This window comes from Protopterus annectens, chromosome 4.part1 (genome assembly GCF_019279795.1).
Source record: "Protopterus annectens isolate FY-2018-M chromosome 4.part1, PAN1.0, whole genome shotgun sequence".
Classification (NCBI taxonomy): Eukaryota; Metazoa; Chordata; order Ceratodontiformes; family Protopteridae; genus Protopterus; species Protopterus annectens.
Window position 1 is genome coordinate 747,913,121 of NC_056734.1, and position 22,797 is coordinate 747,935,917.

At 36.4% G+C, this 22,797-nt stretch overlaps 1 protein-coding gene across 1 annotated transcript in view; it reads left to right on the top strand.

Annotated features, from left to right (window-relative positions):
- Positions 1-2,023: 2,023 nt before the first annotated feature.
- The window catches only part of LOC122801291 (extracellular calcium-sensing receptor-like), a 186,830-nt gene continuing 166,056 nt past the window's right edge, over positions 2,024-22,797 (top strand). Inside the window, exons 1-2 of the mRNA XM_044070838.1 lie at positions 2,024-2,282; positions 21,079-21,253. Of these exons, the coding sequence (XP_043926773.1) occupies positions 2,024-2,282; positions 21,079-21,253 (434 nt within the window). The remainder of the gene's footprint in view (positions 2,283-21,078; positions 21,254-22,797) is intronic.

The window sequence follows — 22,797 nt, forward strand, 5'->3', positions numbered from 1 at the left end:
TTTAGAGGTTTTGATGAGAGATCTCAGCTTTTTGTTGAAGCTAATAAGGGTTTTTTCCCAGTCTTGGGATTTCACCTTTTTCTGCAACAGTTTCTTCCTTCTGTTGCAGAGTTTATTAATGGTAGAGGACCACCAGACTGGCTTCCTTTTTTTGGAGGAGAGCATCTTGGTTCTGCTGGGTATGGCTAGTTCCATGCATTTATGTACATGCTCGTACAGTGCATTGGTGTATGATTTGGCAGTCATGCATATATTTTCCATTGACATGGCTGCTGTGAAGTTAGCCACCCCTGTTTTTAGGTGTCTAAAGTCAGCTTTGGAGAAGTTTTTCATGGTGGTTACCTTTGCGTGGGGTGTGGGTGAGATGTGGATTTCCATGGTGATTAGTTTGTGGTCGGATCTAATCAGGGAGGAATTGACTATTAGTGTAGAGCAATAGTTGCCCATGTTAGTAATAACTAGGTCAAGGATATTGCTTCCTTTAGTGGGGGTAAAAATGAGCTGGTCCAGGGCATTGGAACTGATGAATTCCAGGAAGCCTCGGGCCACTGTATTGGTGCATGAGTAGTTTTCCCAGTTGATGGAAAGGTATTTGAAGTCACCTAGTATGACAGTGTTTATTTGGACCCTAATCATTTCCAGGGTGCTTAGGAATGTGGAGTGAGAGTCTTGGGACATGATTGGAGACCTATAGCAGGCTACAACCTGAATCACTGTCTTACCTAATTTTAGTTGTACCTGAAGTACCTGAAGAGATTAAACTGTTTCTTAGAAAGTTAAATCTAGGGATGTTTTTTCAAAATGATACTACTCAACTCAGACACAGAGGAGAGTTAAAAAAGAAAAGTACATTCACACCCCCTTTAGCCAAAACATTGGTCTCTTTTGAAAATGTAGTTAATAGTGAAATATATAACTTGTATAATAAAAATAAGTATAACAGCAAAGACAGAGCAGCCAGCAAGCAGGCAGCTTTAGTCTTAGATAGACTAAGTGACAATAACATAAGGATAATGTTAGCAGACAAGGAGGGTGGCATAGTACTATATGATCAAGAAAAGTATAATGTCAAAATATTTGAAATACTTAACAATACAGCCTATTATGAAGAGTCCTCACTTAACCAAGTCAATATTGAATATAGGAGAATAGATTCTTACTTGGAAGAATTTTTGCTTGACAATAGAATTGATGAGGACCTATATAAATATTTAAAGGTAGATTTTCCTATTCTGGCAACTATCAAAGGAATCCCCAAGATCCACAAAAACTTATTGGACCCCCCATTTAGACCCATAATATCGGGAAGTGACAGCAAGATTTTCCCTTTCGGGAAATATATTGATTTTAAATTGAAACATATGTATAGTTCTATAGGGCATATCATTAAAGATTCTTGGGAACTCTTGGGATTGTTCAAACAAGAATTGTGGCATTCAGAACTGTTGTTTATCACCATAGACATTCAAGATTTATTTTCATGTATCCCTAAAAATGATGGATTAGACAAATTTATCAATAGTGTACACAAATACAGTGGATTACCTAAGGAGGATGTTTCCCTACTCGCAGCTTTTATGGACTTGGTGCTAGATTTTAATTATATCTATTACGAAGGTGAATATTACAGACAAACAACAGGAGTAGCCATTGTGCCCATGCAAATTTAGTACTGTTAGACTGGGAGGAGGAATTTGTGCTTAACTCTAATTGGATGCAATATATCAAAACATATGTCCGTTATTTGGACGATATATTCATCCTTTGGAAGGGGGATATTGATAAATTGACCAACTTTATGTATCATATAAATCATACTACAGAGTACCTAAGGTTTACACATGAAGTGGACACAGAGGGGATCAACTATTTGGATATCTATATTTATAATGATGGTAAATCCTTCCAGTCCAGAATACATAGGAAGGACACATACAGTAATGGATATCTCCATTTTGATAGTGCCCATTCTTATAGTACTAAACAGGGAATAATAAAAGGACAGTGCATAAGAGCAGCGAGGATGACGACAACAAGGGAAGGAATGCTAAGTGAATTAGATTTCAGTAGTGAAGCCTTTAAGGAGAAGGGATATTCTATTGATATAATTAAAGATATAACAACCTATGTAGCAAAAGAATGGGGACGGAAATATCCTCCTTTGTTGGGTACAGGTCTAGAAAATAAAAATGGGGTATCCAAGAAGAAGAATAATAGCATGAGAATGGGAAACATGGATGATAAATATAACAAAGCATGTATTTTGAAATATGGTGCACAAAGTAATGAAATAAAGGGCATCATAAATTCCAATTGGAACATTCTATCAAGTGATGGTTGTATAAAGGATAAAATACCAACTAAACCGTATTATGTGTATAAAACAGGAAATAACATAAAGAGAATAATAGAGTTAAAATATAATTCCAATAAGAGCAATAATCACAGTAAGACTGGTACTAAAAAATGTGGCAATTGAAATTATTGCAGCTATATTTATGAAGAGGTGACAGTTATTCTTCTGAATAATATTAAAAGCAAAGTTAGGTTCTGTCATGGCAACTGCCAGAGTCAGCATCTTATATATTTATCCCTGTGCAACACTTGTATGAATTATTATGTAGGGAAAACTGATAGACATTTGAAAAATAGAATTTATGATCATTTATACTGTATCAGAAAATTAGATACAAACAATGCACTATCAAGACATTTAATCAATAACCAAGGTTGCACAGGGTTTAAATTTGCTATATTGGAAGTAGTGAGACCCAACCCTAGAGGAGGTAATATCAAGGCAGTAGTGGGTGATAAAGAGGTGAGATGGCAGGTTAGATTGAATGCAGTCATACCACCAGGACTTAATGAAGTGGTCCCCACCAAACCCTTGGTGAGAGCTTAAGTTATTATACTAGTAATACAAAGGGCAAAAAGGAAATTTTATAATCCACATCATCATACACATTTATAAAATACATATTAATTTATGATATATTTTATGTTTTGCCATACATGCATATATTCTATATTTCCATGTTATTTTTAAACAACAGTTGGTTTTAAAGAAATATTATGTCTAATTACAAGAAAATGAGTATGGCTTATGGTTTTTATTAAGTAGTAAAAGTAGTATATAACAACATGTCTATGATAATAAAATCTATTACATAATTATCTAGTCAGAATATAAAGAGACCAATAGTTGACAATTTATATAAATAATTGTCATTAAACCATGTGATAGGACAGGATTGTGTTTTATATAAGATATTAAGAAGGTTATAATACACACCCGTAGCCCTTATTAAACTGGTAATTTTATTTCTAGGCATATTTTGTTGTACATAGTAAAAAACTTTTTAAAAAGTATTTTAAATTATTTAATTGAATCATTGAATGAGATTATTGATTAACAGGGGTTCTTTCTGGTGGGAAATCTTTGTATTTAAAGTGTGAGAAAATTATGTAAAGTTGTTCTGAGGAAGTCAATACTTTTGGATGAAAGCGCTTAACAACTTGTGTCTTCGTGTACAATAAATATCGTGAGCTGTGCTTGGATCTATTGCCTGGACTCTTTTTGCTGGTGCCCAGCTGTTTTTTGCTGTACCTGAAGTATCTCAGATGCATTATGCTGGGCTACTAGTCTGGAGGTGTGCATATCCTTTATGAATATGGAGACACCACTTCCTTTGGAGCTTTGGTCCATGTTCTGGGGCCGAAAGGTGTGGAAGGAGTTATAGCCTGGTAGTGCAGGGTTCCTTTCTGCTACTTTAAACCAGGTCTCTGTTACAGCACAAATGTCAATGTTTTCCATTTTGAGGAGTGCTTTGAGCAAGTGGATCTTGAGATTTACACTTCTAGCATTGAGAAGCATGACCCTTAGATTGCATTTATTTATAATTTGGTCTTTGGAACATCACCTAAAAAGGCACTATAGGGGTGGCAAGAGCCTTAGCCAGTATCCAGAAATCTAGGGGTTAAAGATGCAGGCCATCTCTGGCAAAGCATCAGGGTCTGTCAATCATGTCATCGCAAGCAGACAAATACTGGATCCTCTTAGAATGACACCAGAAACATAGCCAATTGTTGAAGTCAATAATTTTCTGCTTGTACTGCGGTATCATTCTGGGCAATGGTAGGATGCTGCTCAGGGCTAGGGTCATACCTGCCTGGGCCACATATTCCAAGAGCTCCTCCACATCTCTTTTCATGTAGTCCAGGGAGGTGCATCTCAGGTCATTCACACCCACATGGACAGTGACAGAGTCATACTTGTACTTGTTGTGGAGTGACCTGAGTGCATGTGTTAGGTGTCAGATTCTGGCACCTGATAGACATATGACTGTTACCTTCTCCTTAGTGTGACATCAGTGTACCTCACTATTGAGTCACCTATGATTAGTGTATTGGGCAAGCTGTTTTGCCTTAGGGGATTAGGTTGAGGGGCACACTGTGTAGGTGAGCTATGTGTCTTGTGGTTTGTGCAGTGTTGTGGTGGTCGAATGCATTTCTGCCTTGGAGGTCTCTGCTCTTTGGGTAGATTTCTATTGAGATTCTCCTTGAAGGTGAGTGTGCGGTTTGTATTTTTATTTGAGAGCTGTGATGGTGAGTGTTCTGGTTGGCTATGTGTTGCATGTCATGTGGTCCAGGTGTTGATCTTCTCATCTTGACCAGTTATTCCAGTCTTGGCCTGAGAGTGCATGGCTTCCAATTTGGATATATAAGTGCATCTCTCACAAGTCTGAATGTTGGGAGGTAAGAGCAGAGGGTTGTCTGTGTACATGAAGCAGTTGCTACACTGCCTCAGAATGCCCAAGTTCACCAGGTTAATAGGAGAAAGAACAGGGAACTGACCTTTAGACATGTCAGGAGAGATGGTCATTATTACTAAATACTGGAGCTGTTTCCTTATATATTCCGTTAACAGGAAAAATGTCACTCAACGTGTCTGAGTCTGTACAAAGCATTGCAATCACTTGAGGAAAAATTAATTTGCAGACCATGAAAATTTAAGGATGAAGAATTTAGGCAGATATTCTGAAGTTAGGAAGGAATCAAGCAGTACTAACTGAAAAATAAAGAATTAGCTTGTCAAGCATGATAAAAAGAGGGGAGTCGCATGAATGGCTACTGCCTGGCTACTATTAATGTTGTCTCACAGCTTCAATCTGTTGGGATACAATACTCCTTTGCCTCTTCTCTTATCAGAAGTAAAATGTTATCACCAATCTCAAGAAGAGAAGCACTATTAATGTAGATACTTAATGTAGATTATAAAATGTTTATGTCTGTTCTTGCTAAAAGAGTAAATTTCATTATCCCAAAATTAATCAATGGTGATCAAACTGGATTTATTTTACATAGAAAAGTTCAAGATAACATTATTAGACTTAATACTATAATTGATGGAGCTAATAAAAACAAGAAAAATGTTATCAATAATTTTAGAGTTAGAGATTTTGATTCCATCAGTCTTACTTATTTGAAGTTTTTAGAGAATATAATTTTTCTGAAAAATTCATAAATCTTATCACACACCTTTATAGTCATAACTTCTCCTTTGTTAAACTTGATTCTTTTTATCTAGCTCATAACAGACCTTACTGGGTACAAAACAGGGATGCCCTTGATCCCCACTGTTATTTGCTTTAGTCATTGAACCTTTTGCAAGTAACAATAGAACTAATGATAAAATTAAAAGATTCTCAATAGATTATAACTATAGTTATAAAATCCAACAATTTGCAGATGATATTTTAATAACTAGTGGAGATATTGAGGAATTGCTGCAGCAGATAACTGCTCCTACAGATTAATTTGAGAAAGCTTCAGGTTTAAAATTTAATAATGATAAAACAAAATATTTACTAATAAACAAAAAAAAACTACTAAATATTAAAAAAAAACTTAAAATGTTTAATTGAAATAATGCACCAAGTCACTATTTTGGAGTTGTTATTAAGTCAACTGTAAAAGATTCAATTGTAATAAATTATAATGATGTAATAGATAAAGTAAACAAATTAATGGAAAATTGGAATTTTGTTTTACAATAGAAAAGCAGCTTACTCTAATAAAAATTGTATTACCAAAAATTCTATTTTATGTACAGTCATTATTAGCTGTCCCTACCAAAAAATTTAAAACAAGTAAACACTATGCTAGTTATGTTCTTATGGTTTACTAAAAAAAAAACAAGAATATCCATTGATTGGCATACTAAAGATTGGCAGGTGGGTACAGGTTTACCGAATATTGAACATGCTAAATCTACAATTCTTAATATAACATCATGATGATTAAACTTTATCAATATAAATGGAAGTCCATCCATGAAAGTTTACTAAATAATAATAGATATATTATAAATAATCAATATTTGGAGTAAATAAATGTTACTGGATTTTGAAAGATTTTTTTTTAAATTACAAAAATAACTTAATCTCTACTCCTTGTATTGATTGCATTATTCATTCGTTTAAAACATTTATGAATTACAACTATATTGTTAAACATTTATTGTTTCTATCATTTCCTATACCTAATACTAATAGTTGTTTAGAGACATTTAATACAAGTAAAATGTTAGAATTGAAATTTCTTCAGAGTTTTTTAACCACTAATAAAATTGAGATAATTTACAAAACTGAAAAAAATTAGTTGTTGGAGGTGTAATGATTCTGTTGCAGATTGGATTCATATGACATTAAAATGTAACATGATCACATCATTTTGGACTGAATTTAGAATTTTTTCTTAAGCATTGTGGATGGATAAATGTATTATAACTAATTCACTGATTTTGTATATGCTCCAATTCCTGATTCTATTCCTGAGTCACAGGTGTCTCTCCCCTGGTCCATCTTAGCCATAGAAATGAAAGTAATTACAAAAAACTGGATATGAAAAACTGCTTTACCTTTGAATTCATATATCTGGCTAAAGATGTTTGTAAGAAAGAACCGTTTACATTAAAAATGAAAACATCTAATATCACTCATAAAAATAGATACTGACAAAAGTTAAATGACTTAGATAAACATTAATGGCTTGGTATATTTTATTTAGTTTTCCTGTGGACTTCTGTAAATAGTTTTTTTGTTGTTCCTATTGTCCTGTGCTTATATAACCTTGTATAGTTTTGATTTAAAAATTCAATAAAAACATATCTGAAAAAAAACACTTTATATCTGTCTATCTTTTTATTATTCTTAATTTTCATTCTTACCACTGGCTAATTTCTTACACTTTTATGTCATTTTCCTGCCTCTTTATGCCTTCTTCATTGTATCAGTGCAGACATCTCTCCTTTTCAATACTTCTGCAAAAGTTTAATTCTCGGTTTATTTTATGTTGAAACCTTGTTGACAGTGCATCTAATTAAAACTTGTTTCTCCACAAGCCAGGCATCTACCAGACAGACTTTCTTCCTAATTCACCTTACTGTCTTCTTTTTCCAATTCCACATTTATACTTTCCTGCTCTTCCTCACTGATCACACATTCCACTGTTGCACTATATTGCAGCCTCAATATTTTTCTGGATTGCAATGGTTCACTAAATCCACCAAGACCTGTGTTGGCAAACCTTTTTTGTACTCTTATTACCATGATGTTCTCATGATCATCATTCAAAAAAGTTTCCATGTTTTTCCCCACTCCACTTCACTCTCAGAATTTCTTCTCTCATCCTCCATCCTTAATCTCTCTTTTTCTCTTCACTGCAGCAGCCTCCAACATCACCTGGTGGCAAAAGAAAAAGAATAGGGTAAGTTTCCTGGTGCCTTTTTCAGTATGAATACCACCTTTAGTCTGCCCTGAAAAGTGGACACTGGACTAATAGAGTTAACACAGTTAACAAAGACTAAAAAAAATAAAAATAAATAGTCTAGTGGACTGTGTCAGGAGGAGGGTAGATGAAGAGTTGGAGAGGGGTGTGGCACAGGTTGAGCGGGAGGGGCTGGGTGATGAGAGTAATGTGACTTTGGGTCCTCCAAATATGTCCTAAATTGGCCCCCACAATTTCTAAGGCTGGCCTTGATTAAGGTAATATTCAAAAACTGCCTCTGATTTTGTGTCTTTGCCTCTATTATTTGTTGTCTTTGTCTACAACATTTGAGCAAAGAAATAGAGGGGTATGGCTCTGTGACTGGAAGAAGTATGGATAATATGGAAGATATGATGGATAATCAGTTTTTGTATATTCAGCTCTGTAGGACTTTCTGTAGAAATATCAGTAACAGAATTAAAGCCTATAGCTGAGGCTACAAATTCTGAAGTAAGAATACTATAACTCTTAATTATTGTCATTATTACTTAAGTGTAATCCACTACCATTTCTTACAAAACCACCAGTTTTAAGAAGGGATTAGGAGAAACAGAGAAAACTTATGAGCCAAAGCCAAGGACTTCCCTGAAAATCAAGAACAGTTAAGAGGCACATAAATGCCTAATGCCTAGCATGCAAACACTGCATTGTGAAATCTTAGGCCTCTTTTACACACAATTAGGTGCTGCATAGAACAAACAAAGAAATTGTGAGGACAGACTTTTCAAATCAGTTTAACAGAGAAGAATGAAACAGCTGAAAACTAAAAATGAAAAGTAAACCAGCTGCCTTTTTTTTTTTTTTTGGTTCCCTACTGAAATATTGTCACTTGTAATGTCAAATGCCAACATGTTCAAAAAAAAGACAGGACATGCTAGAAAAAGTTTCCCCATTATACCTGTTTTGTTTTTTTTTTGCAGGATTGCAAGTCTTCCTACACTTCTAAATGGGGAGGGGGGGGTCAAACCTCCTTGGACCAGGTCTGAGATTGTTAAGAGAAATGGCAGTCATAAACATAGTATATGCAAGTCCAGATTTTCAGCCATTCAGTCTCCACATTATTGGAATCAGCACTATCAGTGCCAGCTATTCAGTTACCTCCCCCCCACGGTGACAATGAATGCAAAATGTTAATTAACTTTTTTCAATATGAATTATTACTAGCTTAAGATTTATAGGTCAGAGACAAAGGGGCACTAAGGTTTGCAAAAGTATTTTTTAACAACAAGGCTTTTCGTCACTGGTCTCAGACATAAATGCAGATAGTGAATTTCTGGTAGACGTTTGACAACAAATATACATAACTATAGATTTTAGAACAGCTGTTGCTCCCTGTGCTGCTTTTGTTCAAACATAATGCACAACATCTGAATCTGGCTAGCACTATTACATACATAATGAAGTAATGGATATAGATAAAGATGTTTTAGAAAGTATTCATCAGGTGACTCAGCAGTGGAAGTGCAGTAGATGGATCTTCAAAGGATGTGTTTAGGGTACCCACTCAGATATTTAGTCTTCAATAATTCTGTAACAGCTAGTAGCACATTTTTTTCCATAAAAACATAAATCTCACTAGTAAGCTTAGAATGATTGTTGAGATGTTTGCAGAATATCTCTGGTTTTGCCTCATTGTTTTGCCCTGTCTGTCATATTTTTTTTCTGGTAAATCACTGAGGATTACAGAAACCAATTGCTAGAAAACAGAGTTTCTTACTTCTTGTTCAGGACTGAATATTTAATGCAAAAACAGTTGTTCTATTAACTTTTTTAAAGGGAATCAGAATATTTTTTTTAAAGTTGTCCTTTATTTTAGGTGATTGCCCACACCATTTTTATTTTTGGCTTTGTCCAGAATTCTTAAGAATATGCTTACAGTAACTATTGGAAATGCTCTGAAGTGTTTGCAATTTTAAGATTTATATCTGGCACATTTTTATGCAATGAACATTTAAAACATTGAAATATTTTATGCCTCATGTGATGTGATGGGAAGAATGCAAGTGAGTCATTGCAGTCCCTTCTACATATGTTGCATTCCAGTTGTCAGGTCTGCAACTTGTTATGCATTAAATAAAATATGGTTTTGAAAACACTGACAAAAAGGGTCCACAAGTGAAGTAAAGAACTCAGCAATTTACCATTTTTGTAAGTGAATGTGTTTACTGATCACCAGTCAATGCATGACTGTGAAAGTGTTTCATCAATCCAATTCACTGAACTATAAACTGCACTTGTCTGTAGTATTACCATGAATTAATCATATATTTAAAGGTAATAGGTTACTGCAGTTTCTGAGAAGTGTTGTGTGCATGGATTTTTCATATACAAAATGTACATAACACTGCTGTTTTTTCCCAAAAATCAAATGAACTGTCCTCATTTAATTAAAACGGTAAATTATTTGTGAACTCAAAAGAGTGTGTATGTTTGAGTGTGCATCCATGTGTGAAAGAGACAGCCTGAATGAGAGAGAATGATAGAAGTAAAGAGGGAGAAATAGTGATTTTACAAACATACATGAAGGTGAGGTGAATGGCTCATGTTTTCACAGCAAGATAATTATTCTAGTGACAATGCAGATACCTGGCAAACAAGCAATATTTAAAACTACAGATAAAAAACAGTTATTTCATTTTGATGAATTTCTTTGTAGGAAAACTTTGTAGAAACTGGCTAACAATTGTGTATTTGAAATGGAGCTAAAATATTGTGGTTATTTTATCTTTTTACATTATTTGATACAACCTGACATATGAGATTCACATAGACAACAAAATAGCTTCAATCAAGTCCAACAATACATGTGCATTTATGTATGATCTAAAAAAAGCGTGTGCAGGGCCCATCATTTGGAATCTTTCTGGGATCCAAAGTAGATTTAATATGCCACCGACCCCCATATCCTGATCACCTGCAACTCCTATATTTGTAAACTGGGAAAGCACACCTGATCTTTTTCAGATACACCTCAAATCTGGTTTGGCAACAAAGATACATCATTGCACAAAAGGTACCAAAAAAAGAAAGATTTCAAAAAATAGGATTATATACCTGAGGGCAAGTAAATTATACTAACAAAGTCTTTGGATGCAAAACATGAAAAAACAGGTACAAAAAAGATTTCAGTAAATATACCTGGTTTCATGGCTCAAAGGGATGGAGCCCTGACTGTAATTCATGGTAATATTACTTAATTAGTGGCTGCAGCACTGGAAGAGCCAAGAAGGAATGGAGATTAGCCAAGTCTCCTTTTGGGGAAAATGATGGTGTTTGAGTGTGTGCATTTGGAGACACACAGTACAATGAAACCTCCCTGATGAGAAACAGAGAGACTGCCATCACTGCTGCTGAGGGATCGGTTGGCATTCTTAGAGGAAATGTCCTCTGTGGAAGTGAAGAGATGCTCTACACAGACAGCTGCTGACTATTCCCTACCTGGTTCTTCATCAGGTGTGCATTGGATAGTGCTGGGGAAAAATGGAAAACATATCAACCAGTCCCTAATTGCTGGCTTAATGATAACTCATCTCAGGTGTCTCTTACATGGTGAAGGAAACAATGAGTTGATGGGCCATAGTATGGTTAGAAAAAAAAGATATCAGTAATACAAATATAATTCTGAGTACAAACAAAGATATCTTAACAAAATCAGAGGGCTGCCTAAGGAGAGAGGAAAAAATATAATACATTATAATTAAAGAAGGAAATATGGCAATGATAGGCATAAGCAGCGTAATAGGCTTTCAGTGTATGTAAGTGACATATTTCTCAACTGTCATATATATGCCAGAAAATATAAATTGTAACTGTACTAAGGCAAAATGAAGACGTAAACTGAAAACAATGAAAAATAAAAAGCTGTACATCTACCGTAGGTTAAAACTGGTAAACTTTATTCTAAAACAAAAAAAAAATATTTAAAATGAATGCTTTCATCCTTATAGTAAATGTACTTGTATTCTTATAATAAATGTACTTATTGGGTGGCCACGGTGGTGCAGCGGTTAGCGTTGTTGCCTCACAACAATAGGTTCTCTGGTTCGATCCTTGGCTGGGGTGCCTTCTGTGTGGAGTTTGCATGTCCTCCCTGTGGTTGTGTCCTCCGGGTGGGTTTCATCCCAAAGACATGCTGCAGGTGGATTGGATACTCCAAATTGGCCCTAGGTATGAGTGCAGGTGTGTGTGCCTTCTGTAGAATGTCAGGTGCCGGGCTGGCAACTCAACACTGTAAAAACTGCACTGCCAATCATGAGCAGACAGGTGATCTGCTGTGGCAACCCCTAACGGGGAAAAGCCAGAAGAAGACAAAGTAAATGTACTTATTCCAATAGTTCTCATTACCAAAATACTACTTTAAATAGATGTTGCAATCATGTGGTAAAAATAGAATGTAAAGTTTTGAAGTGATATACATGATGCTTTAAAACTTGTTGACAAGTATAAAATAACTGGATGTCACAAAATTCTCAGCACCTCCTTTAAATTACAAAGTCTTTAACACTGACCTTATCCCTTGCCAGCCATCATATCAAGGTAGTGATGTCATTACAGGCACAATCTTGACTGTATGTGAATGAGAGGACATGGCCTGATTTTCTTCACTTCTTATTTTGTAATTTGACATAGGTGATTTGCTTTTTTTTTTGACATTTTATGTGTGTGTGTGTGTGTGTGTGTGTGTGTGTGTGTGTGTGTGTGTGTGTGTGTGTATGTTTATTGGAACAAAGATTAAGAGATGTTTAGAAACATGAGATGAATAAGGTGACTCATCCAGTTTAGAAAATTATTCACTGACTTTTATATCTTAAACTGTAACTTAAATGTGTTTAACAGTAAACAATGGGATACATTCTGACAAAAACTGTTGATTGTCCTCTGAGAGTTTGTGAAATGAGACTGCTTATATTTTAATTAAAAAAGTAAGATATGTGTTTCAAAACATGCATTTAATCTAACTGATGTGATGGATACAAATGCATATTTCTTTTGATTTGAAAATATGCAGATATGGACTGTCTAGCAGTGAGCATTCTTTATATAATATATATGTAATAACCACTGAACAAATATAATCAAATGCATTGACTGACTGATTGACTGAATTTCAGCTGCTCCTGATGGTTTGTTGGGAAATGCTTGTGAGTTTTATTGTGGCTTTCATTTTAAACTTTCAGTAAATAATTATTATGTGTGTGTACTCTGCTGGAGCTTTCTGATTTTGTACAAAACAGCATCATTTTTTTTTTTTTTTTTTTTTAGTATGGGAGTCCCAAAGCAACTTTTCTGATAGTTAGAAAAGACAGACTTTTTTGGTTTGAGTAAGCAGCACTATAGCAGTCTGAGAGCCTGTAGTCTATGCCCATTTGGGTAACTGGACTTAAGTCACATCTGGCTTGCACCACCTGCATTTTCATGGGAAGGACGCATAACTACAAGTGAAAGTAATTACAACAGGCCCACCACAAAAAAAAAAGTTATTGTGCCAAAATGTTATTTATACTATTTCATTACTTCAGGCCTCTTATATGCCCGGTTAAAGTCTTTAAGCTAAAGAAATATACTAATTGTCTTTGTTTCCTTTTAGCATGCTCCTGTCTAATAAATGTAACATTCAGTGATCTCACAAGTCATCTGATGGTTTTCATGTGGCAGTTGTATTTCTTCATTGCACAACTATTCTCTTCATTTGTGACACAAAAAATTAGTCGATTATGTTAATGAGATCTGAGTCAATTATAGGAGAGATACACTTGCCTTTTCTCTTTCTGTCAATACTTGGCTGAACATCCAGCTTTACAACCATTTGAGGGATGCATTTTATTTTGCATTTTACACTAAAATAATATACAACTCAATAAGTACCTAATGGATGGCCTTTTGTTTCTTTTTTTTGTTTATTTTTGCTGTTGATTGGCCACCTGCTGTTGAATTATAGTTTTCCTTCCAGTGAAACTTGTATGTTTTTGTTTTGATTTGACTTTTGTGTATTGTTTATTTAATTTGTATGTGCATGTGTGTATGTGTGTGTGTGTGTGTGTGTGTGTGTGTGTGTGTGTGTGTGTGTGAGTGCATGCTCACAATATATATGCACGCAACTGCTTATGCAGTGGTACTTGCCAGGAGTAATGGCAGTGGAGATGCTGATTATATCACCCAACAACAGCTGTCAGGATTGGTGGAAGGAACTATGGAGTGTGGCCTTAGCACCCACATTGGCAATATGCAAAAAATCTTGCATCAGATTGCCAAATTGCTGCCCCAGCTGGCACTGCCCCAGGTGTCTGTGACTGGCGACAGTGATGACAGTTCTCAGGGTAAGGACTAGCTTTCCACTGTGTTCACTCTAAGTGGAGATTTGCCTTTGAAATCCTATACCTAATCCCAATCATGGTGTCCCCTACCTTTTGTATCTAGTATCATTCCTGTCTGTCCTGCATGTCCTGTATGTCAACCCTATCCTACATACTTACTCCTGTTATTCCTAAATATCTTCCCCAATGTCCCTTGCTGTCATTAATAAATAAATAAATAAATAAATAAATAACTAAATGCATTAAAAATGGCACCTGTCCCCCAAAAATGTATGCCCATGCATAACTCTCCATGTCGTCTCTGTGAGTGTAGTACACACTTGATTAGGTCCAGTATGTCACACAACATTATTAAGTTGCTGTCATACATCATTTGTGATGTGCATATCTAAACTTTTCCACTTTCTTTGCGCATATACAATCTTAGCTTGTAGATAAGTGGATAGATATGGTCCTCTCCCAGCATCATTCTGCTCAATCCTTAATTACTTCCCCAGTGTCCTACACTCTGCTAGCTCCTACTGTCCTATCAACCCCACTCACACCTTTAATCTGCTCAAAACTAGATTTATACACCACATACACAGCCAGAAATGGCTGATAAACAGAAAATGATATTTCTGCCCTAAACATTTGCAAGAAGCTTGGCAACATGCAGCAGAGCCTACTGCTAGCTCTTGTCCAATGGCAAAAACTCAAAAAATAATTAAGCATGCATTAATATTTCACCAGTAGCTGCATACTGGAGCTTGGCAGTGGTGCACTTCAGTAAGCGATTCTGACAAACTAAAAGTAATTTCAGTGGCCTCCTTTACTTGTATATGCTTTATTGGCCCACTCCATACCAGAAATGAGGAGTCCATTCCAAAGTACTCAGTGCACTGTTGTATGCTATAGCAGGTTGGATTGTCTCGCATTTTCCTTCGCGGTGTTACAGCATATTCCACTGAACTTGTAAAATTACAAACAAATTTACAGACTGGTATTAATAAGTTGCAGTAGTCATATCATGTGTCTATGCTGTGTTATCATATACATTTTGTACATCTAACAGCAAATTTGCACTGATACACACATAAACACAAGACTTCATTGTAATAATACATAATGCAGTGATCTGTAGAATAGCAATCAGGAATGCTTGGTGCCACTCCATTGTGTGACAGCCAACACCTTCCTGTTCAATCACTCTAATATCCCCTTTGTGATTGCCACTCTGCACATTTCCTTCACCAGTGGCATTTCAGACCCATGACTGCCCAATGTCCTTTGTGCCTTTACCTGTGACAGCATTGTTGTGGAACATATCATTTAGTCTATCACGACTTCCATTCTAGTAATGCATACTTAATATCACTGTTTCACAGAAAGCAATCCTGATAAGATTATGAGGATACAAGTTATTGTTATAATGTACTCCAGATGGGACATGAAACGGATCAGTACATTATGTTGTGAAGTTTGACCAACACTATGATGGTGTCTTCTTCACAAAGTACATTGCCCACCCCACCACACATGTTATGCCCCCTTCAACTGTGTGCCTTCTAACAACTGTAGTATGACTTCTTCTGTGGAAAAAGATATAATGTGTACAATTCAGCTTATTGGTAACATTTACAAAGAGACAGTGTTTTGATCTCCAGCTGATACACTCCCTTTTAAGGGATGCCATATGCATTGAAATGAACTGTCATGTTATGCCTTCAACCGTGTGCATTCTGAGAGCTGTTATATGACTTCTCCTGTAGTAGCAGCAATTATTACATAGCCCTAGAGACAGTACAGTGAGGTAGGCAGATGTTTGAGTCCAGCAGTATCCACCTAGTATGAGTGTGTAAAAGAAAGAAAACAGTCACGGGAAGGACTGTCTTACTCAACAGATATGATGTGTACAATTTGATTTACTGATAGCATTTATACAGGTGTCGGCTTTTGTTTCTTTGATCTCCATTGGAACATCATGCAATTTGTCCAGCCACAGGTGCCCTATGCCCATGATGGGTCTGCCAGCTTTACCTCTGACTCCCCTGGACTTACTCCAGTACCACTCAAACCAGTTATGGATCCTAAGGCTGTCCCTGGGGCTCAGCCATCTCCTCTTCTGTCCTAGGGATTTTTTTTTATATGCCATGCTTCGCTCATTACTTTAATAGGTTCAAGGGAACCTCCCCTCTTTGTACCATGCCTCTCCTAAGGGAACCTCATAAAAAATGCCCTCCCACCTGGGATGTGCATGCCCATCCCTTCCTGCACTATGTCAGTCACCCAAGCAGCTAATCGAACTCATGTCATTTGGACTATAGTTGGGGCTTTATTCCTCTATGCCACCCTGGCAATCTTAACAGGGAAAGTGTTTTGATCTCCACGTAGTGCACTTCCTTTTAAGGGAGGCCATCTGTATTCAGACACCATGCTCATATTATCCCTTCAACTATATGTTTTCTAGTGACTGTTCTATGACTTCTCCTATGGCATTAGCAGTAAATGCATAAGGCTAGAGAATGTAGAGTAAGGTAGGCAGGTGTTAGTTTCCAGCAGCGTTTAATTAGAATGAGTATTAAAAGTAACTGGTAACAGGTAGGACTGACTAATTTAACAGATGTGAGATGAACAGTTCAGCTTAGTGTTAGCATTTACACAGGTACAGGATTTTGATTCTTAAAGTATTGTACTCCCTTTTGGAGGCCACATGCATTCCAACACCCTAGTCAAGTTATACCATCAATTATGTGCTTTCTGAAAACTGTTTTATGAGTTCCTGTGTGGAGACACAGAAATTAGTACATGTCTAGAGAATGTAGGTTGAGTTAGGCAGGTGTTCAAACCCAGCAATATGCACCTTGTATAAGTGTGTAAGAGAATAATAACAGGCCAGACTGGCTTACTTAGGAGATGTGATATGTGTGATATGTAAAATGGCCGAAACAACATCTTTGGAGTTGGATTATAATCCTTTGAGAATGGATATACAGACGAAATGGAATAATATTTTTATGCAGCAGAATAATCCCCTACTGAATTTGGATTTGGAGCATCCACCTGGATCTTTGCCCACAGGTACTGTTGATAATATTCAAGAGTTTAGTGCTCTGTTAAAAGAGCTTGAAAATGATTTATACAAATTACAAAGGCTGGTTTGGCAGCATCGGCATTTGGAAGACAGTATTCACTTTCATGTTGTTCCACGTGGGATGAGGGTGTTGTGTATGCGACATATGGGGACACCCATCCCGAGTTGTTAAAAAGGTGGCAACAACTGAACATTGAACTGGGGTATAAATACATGAAGTTGTTGATTGAGTACTTTGGCCCCATTGAGGAAGAATTAAATAAAAAGGTGGAGGCTTTACATAAAGATCTGTCTTGCAGTTATAAGAGTGACGTATGTATGGACATGTTAGCAAATACCTACATGAATGTTTCATTGTACAGTAGTAGGTTACAACAAACTAAGCAACATAAATTACAACATGATTTTAAAGATTTTAGCCTTGGTAATGTCTTTGTTTGGCCAAGGAATAACACTATTATTAATGTTGAGGTGGATACTACTACTCGCCATGTAAGCTTGGTTCCTGGTTGGCAATGGTGATTAGCATAATTTACCGGCTTCTCAGCCGGTGTCGGCTCTTACCTCTGTCTTGACTGAGCTGGTAACTGTTGCCAATAGCAATGTTTTGGTTGAGCATTTGGAACTTTCACCTGGCCTGACACAGGGTCAGATGCCTCCACACAATCAGCAGGCTTTGCATAATTCTGCTTCTGACCCTGGTGCTAGACCCAAGGTGTTATCATTGCTGAACATGGAGCATTTTTTGCCATTGCCAGTGAAGGCACTTACAACATCCCAAATGAGGTCTAGCAGTCAGGGCTGATGCAAGAGGAAGTATTCAGGGGAAGGCAGCAACATGCATCAGCAAACCAGGAGATGAGCAGTTTAGTATTTAATCTATCTAATCACATTCTAACCTTTGCTGAGTCTTCTTGGTTGGACAAAGGGTTGTCTTTTGTCCCTTCAATAGGTATGGATGTGACTGTTTTGCTTACAGATTTGAGGATGTTTGGGCATAGTGTTGCACTGAAGCTAACACATTTGAAAGACACCACTGAATGTACTGGACAGGGTTGCTCATTGAGACACAAGAGTTCGTATAATCCTATATTACCAGCACATGTTGATTGTTTTATAAAAACCTGTGAGAGGGATGTATATGAGCGATTCTATAATAAGAATGCACGTAGATGCTCCTATTTTAATTGTAATGCTGGCCAAAGGGAGGCTTTCTTGTCTCTACAGAATAATGCTGATCTGATGATTAGACCGGCTGACAAAGGTGGGGGGATTGTGCTCATGAATCATACTGATTATGTCAGTGCTATGTATGAGTTGTTACAAGACATAGAAACCTATGTTGTCTTAGATGTTGTACAGTTTATGAAATTAGTTAAACAGGTTCAGGATAATTTATATGATCTATTAATATGCAGGCAAATTGATTTTGAATTATATGGTTATTTGTGTGTTGAACATCCTTTTATCCCACACATTAAGGGCCTACCGAAAGTGCATAAATCTCTGAGCTCACCCCCTATGAGGCCTATTGTTGAAGGTGGTTGATGGGTGACTGAAACTATGTCTGTTTACAGAGAAAAAATTGGGACCTATAGTGAAAGCAATCCCTACTATTCTGAAGGATACCATTCAGTTGTTAGATAATATAGATATATACACTAGAGAAGTTTTGCCCCCTGGTTGTATATTGGTAACACTCAATGTAAGAAATTCACTTACATCCATACCTAATGAATACAGCCTAGAAGCTATTAGGGAGATGTTAAATGATACAGACCTAATGGGAAACAATGATGTGATATTGTTATGTACCTTGTTGGACATGGTTCTTTCTAACAATGTTTTTATGTCTGATGGTCAACTTTATTTGCAGCAATGGGGTGTCACCATGGGCACCCCATGCAAATTCTTATGCTAATTTAGTTGTTTATTGTTGGGAGAAGAGGTTTTTGTTTGACAGTACTTATTACTCGCATGTTCGCCTGTATAGGCGGTTTGTTGATGATATTCTCTTGTTTTGGGATGGGGAATATTCTGATCTATGTGAGTTTATCCATTACTTAGAATCTACAACTGACTTTCTGAAATTCACAATGGCATCTTCTATGACTAGTGTAGACTTTTTAGATGTCACTTTGTGCAAGAATGATTCTGGCACAATAACTACTAGTCTCTATCGAAAGCCTTGTTGGAAGAATAGTCTTTTGGAGTTTGGTAGTATGGATCCCAGGTTTGTTTTTTCCAATATAGTCAAAGGGCAATATCATAGGGTTAAAATAATATGTAAGGACCCCAATGACTTGAAAGATCAAGTGGATCTTCTAGATCATTTGTTTAATGATAGGGGCTATAGTAAGTCCATATTAGATAGAGCTAGGAATGAAGTTTTTGAGAATTTGAGATTATCAGGGTGTGGTATAAGTAAACATTACAGGGGAAATAGGCTTTGTTTTACAACAACCTATGCCAATGACATTGCGGGTATGACGGACATTGTCAGACGTAATTGGCATGTACTTACTGTGGATCGTATTACAGCCAGCATAGTTGGGGAGGGACCATGTTTTGTCTATAGAAACAGCTTAAATTTGAAACGACTTTTGTGCAATGACAAAACCAAATATGTTGGTGATGTTATGAGTTTAAGGGATTCAAGACTTGGCACCCTTCCTTGTGGACACTGTAACATGTGTAATGTGATATCCATGACACAGTTTTTCAGTCACCCTGTTCTGGATTTCAAGTTTTCTCCCAGGTTTAATGCCACCTGCGATAGCAGCAATCTAGTGTACCTTGCTAGCTGTAAGTGCTGTGATTGCTTCTATGTTGGTAAGACCTCTAGGAGGTTGAAAGATATGATATATAATCATCTCTATGATACTAAGAACATGCACTTTCAGAATGGCTTAGCAAAGCATGTTGCAGTTTTTAATTTATATAGTTTTAGCTTCATGGTCTTACAGCTTGTACATAACAATAAGAGAGGGGGTAACTTAAATAATCATCTGGAGTCCACTGAGTTGAAATGAATTCTGAGATTACATGCCCATATTCATCCTGGGCTCAATAACTGCATTAGCATAAAACCTGCACTGGAGGCATGGTCTCTTAAATGACCAAGTGGATAAATTAATTTGTTATTAAGTTAATAAGGAAACCGTTTTTGGTTGATAGTTTCCTATGCCTTGCACTTTAAAGCCTTTTTTAGCTATTGTTGTTTTAATTTGTTTTATTTGGCTCTATTTAAATTGATTAATTGTTGCCAGTTATTTTAATTAATTGATGTGATACACTGGTATTTAAACTGTGTTGTTTGTTCTTTTGTAAGATCTCATGAAGTGTGAGTTGTTCACGTGAAAGTTCTTATCCTGTTCTACTTCTGTGAATAAATTAATACTGGATTTTAGAGCCGTGGTGGTCCTATCTTGCTGATTTTGCCTAATTACTTTTGGCTCTGTTGGTGTGGACCTTTGGGTAACAGTTTGCACGTTTATTTTCATAGGAGATGTGATATGTACAATTCTACTTGGGGTAACATTTACACACGTTGATGGTTGTAATCCATCAACTGCTGAATTCCCTTTTAAAAGTGGACATATAGATTCCAACATCCTTTTCAAGTTGACACATCAATTGTGTGCTTTCTGAAAACTGTGATATGACATCCTCTGCTACATCAGCAGTTAGAACACAAGTCTAGAGAAATGTAAATGCTGCTTCTGATAGTAATGGTCCTATCATAACTCAATCACTTAGCTATGTGGTGATACCCACTTCATCCAACTCCATCTCTAATCATACTGAGAGAGTAATTGCAGTAAAGGAAGTCCCTAATGCTTCTGTATGTTTCGTCCAATGCAGGAGTTCCAAATGAAGGAAGCCTGACAGCTGTTAAAGAACCTGTAGTGCAAAGGAAAGAAGTTGAAGGAGTACAGACACAGGTTTTTTCCAACCTGCCACTGCCTTACCAACAGAACAGGAAGCGATCCGTAGAAGGCCTGGAGAATCGATCATGGAACAAACGGAGGTTTTTATGGTTTGAGTCGGGCATGAACACCTTGACCTCAATGTGGAAACAGGATTGAAGGATTTAATATGGAATATCTCCAGCAGAAACTTAACTGACAATGAAATACAGGTGCTGAATAAAGTCTTGTCCTTTATACCCGCTCAATCTGCTGATATTTCTGAAACTCTGACTGACTTAAGAATGTTTGCTAGGAATGTTAGCTTAAAGACACTGTACTATAACACAGCTGAGAATGACAACAGTGGCCCAACTACTTTTAAAAAACCCAGCGTGTTTGTACCTCAACAACACCCAACAATTGAAACCTTTAAGATGTGTGAGAGAGACATTTATGAGTTATTGAATAATAATAAGAGAAGAAAGGGCTTTGTTAACTTATCCAAAAGTGAAGAACATGCATTGAGTGAGTTACAAAATGATAATAACATTTCAATTAGACCTGCTAATAAAGGTGGTCAAATAGTTGTGATGGACAGACACTTTTATATTGAAAGTATTAATCATATGCTTGATGATGTCAATACCTACAAAGTGATTGATAGGAATGATGTTTTGAAAATAAGTGAGAGCATTATAAATTCGCTTACAGAATGTTTAGAGAATTATTTGCTGACTAGTGAGCTTTATAACTATTTTTAGTTGAACATCCAAGAGTACCAATTCTCAATGGTTTACCCAAAATACATAAGGATGTGCTATGCCCCCCTTTTAGACCAACTGTTGCAGGGAGTGGGTGGCTTACCGAGCCTATATCTATATACCTCAACAAGCAATTTAAACCCATTTTATCCCATTGCAAATGTGCTAGTGAATACTAAGCATTTTCTGCAAGACCTACATGCTTTTGTAGAGGAAAATGGAGATAGAGATATGGGATTGTTGATCACCGTGGATGTTACATCCTTATTTACTTGCATACCGAACTATGACAGCATACAGAAGATTAAACAGGTTCTATTGAATAAGAGCACATATGATTCTAGACATATAGATTTTTTATGCCTACTGATGGAAATGGTGTTGGAGAACAATGCATTCACCTTTGACGAGAAGTACTACCTGCAGACCTCTGGTGTAGCACTTCATGTGCCAGTAGCTATGCCAATCTGTTTATGTCAAGTTGGGAGGATGATGTTATGTACAACTCTGATTATTACACATCATATGTGCCCTTCTATAGACAATTTGTAGATTACCTGTTTTTTTATGGACAGGTGATTTATTACAACTACACTGATTTGTTGAAGGCTTGAATACAAGCAGCAGCTTCTTGAAATTTACATTCAAATACTCAGAGGTGAAAATATAGTTCTTGGATATTTTGTTAGTTAAGAGTGCATACAATAGCATTGAGACTAAACTTTTCAAAAAGGAATGCTATAGACCTACGTATGTACATCGTAACAGTATGCACCCTGGCCATGTTTTTCGTAATGTCTTGAAAGGACAGAATCTGAGGATAAGTCGCCTACATAGTAATGACCAACATTTTGAAGTAGGACTAGATCAGATATATGCTGACTTTATATTTAGAGGGTACCATGATGATG